Source organism: Acomys russatus, chromosome X (genome assembly GCF_903995435.1).
Source record: "Acomys russatus chromosome X, mAcoRus1.1, whole genome shotgun sequence".
Taxonomy (NCBI): Eukaryota; Metazoa; Chordata; class Mammalia; order Rodentia; family Muridae; genus Acomys; species Acomys russatus.
In genome coordinates this window covers 18,394,634-18,404,660 of record NC_067169.1, presented here as the reverse complement: position 1 = coordinate 18,404,660, position 10,027 = coordinate 18,394,634, and the positions used below count along the sequence as shown (strand labels likewise).

At 44.1% G+C, this 10,027-nt stretch overlaps 1 protein-coding gene and 2 non-coding genes across 3 annotated transcripts; all 3 read right to left on the bottom strand.

Annotated features, from left to right (window-relative positions):
• Positions 1-692: 692 nt before the first annotated feature.
• LOC127185968 (U6 spliceosomal RNA) lies at positions 693-799 on the bottom strand. The gene has a single exon (XR_007830234.1). It is a non-coding gene; the product is annotated as a U6 spliceosomal RNA (small nuclear RNA).
• A 2,795-nt stretch (positions 800-3,594) lies between these two features.
• Positions 3,595-3,701, bottom strand: LOC127185966 (U6 spliceosomal RNA). Its single transcript, XR_007830232.1, has one exon. It is a non-coding gene; the product is annotated as a U6 spliceosomal RNA (small nuclear RNA).
• Positions 3,702-9,143: 5,442 nt separating this feature from the next.
• LOC127185162 (60S ribosomal protein L26-like) lies at positions 9,144-9,524 on the bottom strand. Its single transcript, XM_051141727.1, has one exon. It carries the CDS (start codon positions 9,522-9,524, stop codon positions 9,144-9,146), a length of 381 nt encoding a protein of 126 aa, XP_050997684.1.
• Positions 9,525-10,027: the final 503 nt, after the last annotated feature.

Below are 10,027 nucleotides of genomic sequence, written 5' to 3'. Positions count from 1 at the left end.
GATTGAACATGCTGGCCTTGTGATAAGGGTGGCCTGAGATAACAGCTTAAAAAAAAAATACATGAAAAAGGATGGCCCAAAAGAGACTTTTTTTAAAACCAATAACAAACTCAAAGAGCCCAGTTTGCTATGGGAAAAAATACATAACAGTAGCCCGGGCTGGCTTCAAATTTGCTTTGTAGCTGAGGATGACTTTTAAATTCCTGATACTGTCCAAGACTGGGATTGCAGTCTTGGACAACCATGCCTGGCTTTGATGCAATTCTGTGTTGACTCTAGCCCCCACGGTGTATAAAAAGGATAGATCTTTTACGTCTTTTTTGTGGGTTTCTTTTTTCTTTTATTACTTTTATTACTTATACAGTGTTCTGCCGTCATGTTCACCTGCAGGGCACCAGATCACATTATAGATGGCTGTGAGCCACCATGTAGTTGCTGAGAATTGAACTCAGATCCTTTGGAAGAACAGACAGTGCTCTTAACCTCTGAGCCATCTCTCCAGCCCATGTGTGGCTTTTTGTTTGTTTGTTTGTTTGTTGTTTCATTTCTTATATTTTTCATTACATGTCCATGGTTACATTATCAGTTACAATTAGAAAATACAAACAGAACAGATACTGTCATCATCATCATTATTATTGTTGTTATTATCCCTATAACTCTAGTTAAAAAAATCTAAAGTATGTCTCCTCAAAACTATGGAACGCTTCATGAATTTGTGTGTCATTCTTGTGCAGGGTCCATGTTAATCTTCTCTGTATTGTTCCACTTTTAGTATATGTGCTGCCGAAGCGAGCACTGATGTGTGTTTTTTAAGACAGGGTTTTTCTGTGTAGCCCTGGCTGTCCTGGAATTCACTCTGTAGACCAGGTTGGCCTTGAACTCAAGAGATCTGCCTGTCTCTGATTCCCTGGGATTAAAGGTGTGCACCACCACCAGGTCAAGCATAAACATTTTTACAATTCTATTTTATATTCTGTGTATTGTGTGTAGGTACGTAGTGCCATGGTGTTAGTGTGCAGGTTAGAGGAGGAGCTTTTCGGGAGTTGGTTCTGCCACGTTGGTCCTGGGGATTGAACTCAAACAGTTAGACTCAGCAGAAAGTACCTCTACTTGCGGAGCCAACTCACTAGCCCTCTTTATTAAATTTTATAAGCCAGGTGTGGTGCGCACACCCTTTATCCCAGCACTGGGGAAGCAGAGGCAGGCAGATCTTTATGAGTTCAAGGCCAGCCTGGTCTACAAAGTGAGTCCAGGGCAGCCAAGGCTACGCAGACAAACTCTGTCTTAGAAAACCAAACCAAACCATACCAAGATGGCTCAGAAGTTAAGAGTACCTACTGTTCTTGCAGAGGAGTTGGGTTTGGTTCCTAGAATCCACATGGTACCTAACAACCATTGGGAAACCCAGAACCAAAGGATCCTATACCCTTTTCTAATCTCCCTGGACACTGGACAAGCATTCGGTTTTGTTGTTGGGTTTGGGGGGTTTTTTTGTTTGTTTGTTTGTTTGTTTGGAGACAGGGTTTCTCTGTATAACAGACCTGACTGTCCTGGACTCACTTTGAAGACCAGGCTGCCTTTATAGATATCCCAGAGTGCTAGGATTAAAGGAATATACTGCTTTTTAAAAAAACGTACAACTGTGTTCTGTCTCTATGTATGTCTATGTGAGAGTGTCAGATCCCCAGAACTGGAATTACAGACAGGTATGAGCTGCCGTGTGGATGCTGGGAATGGAACCCGGGTCCTTTGGAAGAGCAGGCAAAGCCCTTAACCTCTGAGCCGACTCTCCAACACACTGAAACAGCTTTTTTAAAAAACCCTTTTATATCAGGCTAGACAAATTATTTACTCTTTTGCTTTTATGCCCACATATCACCTTCCACCAAGGTCATCCTCAAGGGGCTTTGTTTTCCCCCACATGAGGAAGGTGATGTGGAACAGGTAGTCTTTCACCAGCTTTTTTCTTGGTAGAGACAAAGACATCAAAGCTGGGGACTAAACCCAGTACCCTTTGTAGTCTCTCACTGAGTTACATCCCCAGCATCTGCTAGATGTTTAATTAGGTCCTACCTGAGGCTTGAGGGAACCCAGAAAGACAAGTTTCATGCAACATACCCCCCCCAAACTTTTCTTTTGAGATCAGGCGATCGAGGTGCATGCCTGTAATCCCAGCACTTGGGAGGCAGAGGCAGGCAGATCGCTGTGAGTTCGAGGCCAGCCTGGTCTACAAAGTGAGTCCAAGATAGCCAAGGCTACACAGAGAAACAATGTCTCAAAAAACAAAACAAAACAAAAAAGCTTTTCTTTTGTTAGCAGACAACCAGTTACATGGCATGTTTCAAAGGTGATGGTGGAAGCTCCCCGTGAAACAAACGGCGTGTCAAGGGACAAAACCAATCTAAGGGGACAAAACCAATCTTGCTCTGGGCTTTCCCGATAAAACCAGAGCAAGTGTTTGGGAAGATGATATCTGGAAGGTAACTTCTAGAAACAAGTAGGTGTCCAGGAGACTCTGGAAAGCACATAAATTTCTGGCTTTAGGAGTGTAGGAGACGTGTGTGATCACCGGCGAGAGTGGGAGGGTGCTGGGAACATGAGAACACCACCAGCGGTTACCAATTCAACCCAAGAGCAGTAGTTCAAAGGTCAAGAAAGGCAGGTTTCTTGGGCTGGTTCTCTCTCGCCTCCCCTCCCCTCCCCCTTCCCCTGATTAAAGAAGGCGAAGATCAAGAAAAAGAGGACAAAGAGAGTGATATCTAGGGTCTCCTACCAGTGAAAGTGCCTTCTTGGTCCTTGGTCCCGTCCTCCTGGTTTTTGAGAAGGGCCTCCCTCCTGGAGCGCAGATGCAGCATATGTTTCTCAGGCGGCTTCTGTAGTGCGAATGTCCCCAGGAGAGACCCAAGAGCCACCGAGAGGGGTATATAGGGAGGAGCATCATAGAAGGTGGGGTGCCGGTCTACGCTTGTTACAGGTCACACCGTAGTCATGCTCCCGACGGATGTTGCTGCTCAGAGCCACAGAAGGTGCGGAGCGCTCTCAGGACTTCCGGGTAGCGCGTATCTATAGTGAAAGTGCTTAGGACAGTGAGAAAGACAGATCTTTCTGAGTTCCAGGCCAACCAGGCCCCCAGAGTGAACCTAGGACTCAAAACGAAGCGAAACAAAACTGAAACCGGAGACTGGAGAGATGGCGCAGTGCTTGAGGGCGCTGACTGCTCTTCCAGAGGACCCAGGTTCAAATCTAAGCACTCACATAGCAGCTCAAAGCTGTCTGTAACTCCAAGATTTGACAACTTCATGTGGACATGCATGCAGGCAAAACACTGATGCACATAAAATGAAAATGAATAAAATTTAAAAATATTTTTAAAAACTAAGCTAAGCCAGGCTTGGTGACGCACGCCTTTAATCCCAGCACTTGAGAGGCAGATCTCTGTGAGTCCGAGGCCAGCCTGGTCTACAAAGCGAGTTCAGGACAACCAAAGCCACACAGAGAAACCCTGTCTTGAAAAACCAAAAACAAACAAACAAACAAACAAACAAAAACCAAAGGAAAAAAAAACCTAGACTAAACTAAAACTTTTTTTTTTTTTTAATGGAACGCTTCACGAATTTGCGTGTCATCTTTGTGCAGGGGCCATGCTAATCTTCTCTGTATCGTTCCAATTTTAGTATATGTGCTGCCGAAGCGAGCACTAAAACCTTTTATATCAGGTGGGGGATGTAGCCCTGGACTCACTTCCTAGCACAGGTCAGACTGGGCTTAGTGCCACAAAGCTATACTCCCAGCATTACTTGGCTTCATTGTGAGTATAAGATCAGCCTGGGTTACATGAGCTCCTGTTTGAAAGAAAAGAATGAAAGATGAAAAGAAAAAGAATATACACCATAGAAACAAAGCAGGGAAAGTTACCCCCAAGAAGAAATGGGGTCCTTTTATAACAGTTAAGCTTCCTGGCGTTGTATCCACGGGTCTTTTGTTTGGGATCATATATGAGCAGGTAACGATAACTCACTGTTTTTGTTTGTTTTTTGTTTTTTCGAGACAGGGTTTCTCTGTGTAGCCTTGGCCATCCTGGACTCACTTTGTAGACCAGGCTGGCCTCGAACTCACATCAATCCGCCTGCCTCTGCCTCCCAACTGCTGGGATTAAAGGCGTGCGCCTCCATGCCCGGCTAGCTCACTGTTTTATTAGATAGAATTTCTAGCAGCCTTCATACTGCTCTTGCAGAGGACCTGAAGTTGCTTCCCAGCATTTTACTATTGGAATATTTATTTATGTGTATGAGTGCTTTGCCTACATTTAAGTATGTACACTGTGTTGAATGTCTGGTGCCCTCAGAAGTCAGGAGAAGCCATGGGATCCCTTAGAACTGAAGATAGAGACGGTTGTGAGTCACTATGTGCATACCGGGGCCTTTGCAAGAGCAACATGTGCTCTTAACTACTGAGTCATCGCTTCTTCTCCCTAAATAAAACAAATCTTATAAAAGAAAGACATCACACACAAGTCACTGGAGTCAGACTTCAAGCAGCCAGAGTTTGATTAGTGAGTGAGTGGGAGATTCTCCTTTTTTTTTTTTTTTAACACATCTAATTTTATTTAATTTATGTGCACTGGTATTTTGCTTGCCATGTATGTCTGTATGTCAGGTCATGGAGTTACAGACAACTGTGAACTGTCATGTGGGTGCTGGGACTTGAACCTGTGCCCTCTGGAAGAGCAGTCAGTGCTCTTAATCACTGAGCATCTCTCCAGCCCTGGGATTCTGCTTTTTTTTTTTTTTTTAAGTTTTAGTTTTAGTTTTAGCTTTAGCCTATTGTCTCTAAAATTGTGATTCCCCTGAGTTAGCTGGTCCTTTTAGAAGGGATTCTGACATCGTCTGGACTCTAGCTGAGCATGGAGAATGAGAGCCAAAATATTGGCTATCTTTTTATCCCTTTTATCTTTTGTAGCTTTGACCCTTAAGCCTTGAACACCAAGGCCAATTCCACTATTCTGCTGTTATTGTTGAGACAGGGTTCCTCTGTGTAACAGCTCTGTGTCCTAGACTCACTCTGTAGACCAGGCTGGCCTTGGACTTACAGAGATCTGCCTGCTTCTGCCTCCCTGAGTGCTGGGATTAAAGGCGTGTGCCACCTGTCCAAATTCCACTATTCCACTATTCTTTTTTTTTTCTTTTTTCCCCCTTTTTTTTTTTTTTTGGTTTTTTGAAACAGGGTTTCTCTGTGTAGTCCTGACTCTCTGGGCTGTATTTATAGACCAGGCTGGCCTCGAACTCACAGAGATCTGCCTGCCTCTGCCTCCGGAGAACTGGGATTAAAAGCGTGCACCACCATGCCCGGCACTGCTTTCGATTTTTGAGTTGGCTCTTTTAATTGGTTTATTGTGAATGAGTAGGTAGACATAAATTGGAGCATGGCTTGTGAACCCCAAAGTTTGATAACAAAATGACATTCATGAAGGGATAAAGACACATTTTGGGTGTGTCTACTACTCGTATTGAGGTGAGTCCAGGTTGAAAGAAAAGGAAAGAAGAAAGTTTCCAGATTTGCTGGAGCATTTCCTCCAGGGACATTTTCCCTTTTCCATCTCAATGAAGCAGGACAACGTGTTTGGACTTCATTTAGACTCTCAGAAGCTCTGACCCTTGCTTAGTCTCTCTCTCCCTGGTCAACTTTTGCCTTCCTGCTTGCCTTTGGGATGTCTTGAATCTTTGGGTGTTGCCATTTGGGGATCGACTTTGTCTTTAGATGCTCTTCCATTGAAGAGGAGTGGGTTGTCATTGTAAAGCTAGAGAGCGGTGGTGAAGCATTAGGAACCCGACCATAACTCAAAAGTGAAGGTGCGCAGTGATAGTGGAGGCAGGAAGCTTCAGGGCAACCTGTCGGCATCCTCTCTTGGCTTTGTCTTTTCCCCTGCTCTGTCCCACATAGAAGGGGTCTGCCAACTCGAGGAGGGAAGGTGGCTTGACTTAAAAAAAAAGATAGCTCACTCGCCCCCCCCTTAAAAAAAAGGATTCTTCTGGTATGCAGGCATGCATGTAAGCAGAACACTGTATATGTAATAAATAAATAAATTTTTAAAAAAGAAGGAAAAGAAAAGATAAACACATAAAGTTGAACTATTTGGGGCATCCAATACTGGGACAGGAAAATTGGGGCTCTCTTGAGCCACTGCAGTTTGGTGGAAGCATTTGGAATAGGTAGGTCTCACTTCCATGGTTTATATAACCATGAAAATGTTGTCCTGCCGGGCATGGTGGCGTATGCCTTTAATCCCAGCACTCGGGAGGCAGAGGCAGGCAGATCACTGTGAGTTCGAGGTCAGCCTGGTCTACAGAGCGAGTCCAAGACAGCCAAGGCTACACAGAGAAACCCTGTGTGGAAAAAAACCCAAACCAAAACAAAAAAAAAAACCAAACAAACAAGAAGAAACTACTATCAATACATGTACATTTGAAACAAACTAAGACAGAAGATTCTCCAGCTCCAGGTCAACTCTGAAAGCAGTCTTTTCACTGTACACTTTGTCTAGCAAGCCCTGTTCAGATATTTTCAACACTTAAAAATATGTTTAGCTAGCTTTAGGTTGTCCTTCATAAATTTTCTAATCAGAATGTTTCTCTCAAGCCAAGTTTCCATTATTAATAGTTGAAAGCCCCAGACACAAATCATTTTTATGAGAGAACCTTAAAATTAATATTTCAGACAGATGTAGTGGCACACATCTTTGATGCCAGTACTTGGGAGGCAAATGCAGGCAGATCTCTGTGAGTTTGAGGCCAGCCTGGTCTACATAGCAAGTTCCAGGACAGCTAGGGCTACATAGTGTCTCAAAAACAAAATAAATCCTTTTAAGAAAGGAAAAAAAATTTTTTTTTTTGGTTTTTCGATACAGGGTTTCTCTGTATAGCCCAGGCTGTCCTGGACTCACTTTGTAGACCAGGCTGGCCTCAAACTCACAGCGATCTACCTGCCTCTGCCTCTGCCTCCCGAGTGCTGGGATTAAAGGCGTGCGCCACCACCGCTTGGCTTGTTTTTGATTTTTAGTGACAGGGTTTCTCTGTTTAGCCTTGGCTATCCTGGACTCATTTTATAGACCAGGCCGGCCCTCTGCCTCCCCAAGTACTGGGATTAAAGGCATGTGCCACCATGCCCAACCTTGTATTGACAATTGGAGAAAACGAATTTTCCCCTTAAAATAATTACAAAGAGATAATACACTGTGTTGTAAATAATGTGTTTTGGTATCCAATTGGTTGCTAGTGTTCCCTTTCCTTGGTCCTTTGTCTCTGTGATATGGGGACATGACAAGATTCAGAAGGAAGTTCTAGGACCGTTTAGCATGGGAAAAAAGAGACAGGGGCCTCCAAAGCTAGTGTGGTTTTGGTACCTGCAAGTCCTACTATATGCAGCCTATAACAAAACAAATTGGAAGCAAATAACTGGTAGAAACCATATGCAGCCCCCAATTTTCTTTTGTTTTGTTTTGGTTTTGGTTTTGGTTTTTTTGCAACCCCCAATTTTCAAAGTGGGAAGTGGTGTTCTCCTGGGTTTTGTTTTGTTTTGTTTTGTTTTCTGAGACAAGGTTTCTCTGTGTAGCCTTGGCTGTCCTAGACTCACTTTGTAAATCAGCCTGGCCTTGAACTCACAGCGATCTGCATGCCTCTGCCTCCCGATTGCTGGAATTACAGGCCTGCGCCACCACGCCCGGCTGTCTCCTGGGTTTTTAAGGAGAGAATAGACGGGGAAAATCCTATGTTTGAACAAGTTCTTTCTCCAGTGAAAGTTCCTCAAAGGGCTGAGATTTGCTCTGATGCTCCTGGAACTTCTTCAAGTCAACTTCTTGTGTCCCTATTAACATACTAAAGAAAGGATCTCTCCAAAAGTTAGTACACCAGGAGAGCAACGTTTAGTTTGCACATCAGCAATAGTGATAGGTGAGTTAATGGGTAAGCCTGCTACCTGATGAGACTTTTTTGGTTTTGGTTTTTGAGACAAGATTTTTCTGTGTAACAGCTCTGACTGTCTTAGGAACTCACTCAGTAAACCAGGATGGCCTTGAACTACTTCGAGAGGCCTGCTTCTGCCTCCACATTGTTGGGATTAAAGGCGTTAAAGGCATTCTGACATGGCTCTACTCCCAGCTAGGTGGTGGTAGTGCAGGCCTATAATCCCAGCACTCAGGAGGCAGGGGCAGGCAGATCTCTGTGAGTTCCAGGCTAGCCTGGTCTATAGAATGAGGTCCAGAACAGCCAGAGCTCTGTTACACAGAGAAACCATGTCTCAAAAATAAAAAACAGCCAAAAGTGGTGGTGCACACCTATAATCCCAGCACTCAGGAGGCAGAGGCAGGTGGATCTCTGTGAGTTCAAAGCCAGCCTGGTCTACAGAGCAAGTACAGGACAGCCAGGGATACACAGAGAAATCCTGTTTCAAAACAAAAAACAAAACAAAATAAAAAAACAAACAACAGTATCGTTCACAAAGGTGAAATGTTAGACTGAGAGTCTGTGTTTGTTGGATTATTCTCAATGTTCGTATTTACTAAGATACTGCTCTTGTGATGTAGCCAACAATTTCATTGTCAAGTTCATTTGATAGCTTGCTTATTTTCTGATATTTTTGTTTGTTTGTTTATTTTTTGATAGAACATAAGATGCCTTCTCCATCTTCTCCTGAGTATTTCTCTGGTCAAATAGTTATGTTTCTGTGGAGTACTGGGACTTGATTTTTAGAAAGCTTGGTGTTACAATAGACTTCACCTACTGTTAATCATCTTGTGTATTAAAAATTGTGATGCTAGCCAGGCATGGTGGCACACGCCTTTAATCCCAGCACTCACAAAGCAGAGGCAGGCAGATCTCCTGAGTTCGAGGCCAGCCTGGTCTACAAAGCAAGTCCAGGACAGCCAAAACTACAAGAAAACCCCTGTCTTGAGAAAACTGCCCTCTCCCTCCTCCAAAAAGAAAGAAAGAAAGAAAGAAAGAAAGAAAGAAAGAAAACTGTGCCTTTTTTCTTTGTTTCTTTTCTTTTTTACTACTAAAACAGTCTTCCTGAGAGCTGTACATAAGAGGCCTCTGCTCCTGCATCTTCTGGATCCTTTCCTCCTTGTATTTGCCCTTCTCTCCTACTTAGCGGGACTTGGCTTTCCTTTCCAGGATCTTCTTCTGGTCTTTGTCCAGCTTTAGCCTGGTGATGGCCACCTTGCTGGGATGGATGCCCATGTGGACAGTTGTACCTTTAGCCTTTTCTCGTTGCACTCGTTCAGTGTAGATGACGTATTTTTTCCTGTATACCTGGACCACTTTGCCAATCTGCTGTCCTTTGTAGTGTCCTCGGACAACCTGCACTTCGTCATCCTTCCGGATGGGCGTGGACCGGACATTGTACTTCTGTCTCAGCTCTTTGGAGAGGGGGGAAGACATGATCTTCCTCCAAATGTGAGAAGGGGCATTGAAATGGCGTTTGCGGTTCTTGCTCCGGTCAAAAGTCACGAAGGGGTTGAACTTCATTTTGGCGGGCTGCGATCCAGCGATCTCTCTCTCTCTCTCTCTCTCTCTCTCTCTCTCTCTCTCTCTCTCTCTCTCTCTCTCTCTCTCTCTCTCTCTCTTTGAGACAGGGTTTCTCTGTTAGCCTTGGCTTTGTAGACCAGGCTGGCCTTGAACTCAGAGATCCACCTGCCTCTGCATCCCAGAGTGCTGGGATTAAAGTTGTGCACCACCACGCCCAGCTGGAAAACTGTGTCTTTTTTTTTTTTCTTTTGCAGTCTGCTTGTTAAGATGCTGCATGAGGGCTGGAGAGATGGCTCAGAGGTTAAGAGCACTGACTGCTCTTCCAGAGGTCTCGAGTTCAATTCCACATGGTGGCTCACAACCATCTGTAATGAGACCTGGTGTCCTCTTCTGGTGTGTAGACATACATGTGGCAGAATACGGTACAAATATTAAATAAATAAATCTTTAAAAAATGCTGCATGATATGTGTGTGTGTGTATGTATGTATATATAAGCCTTAA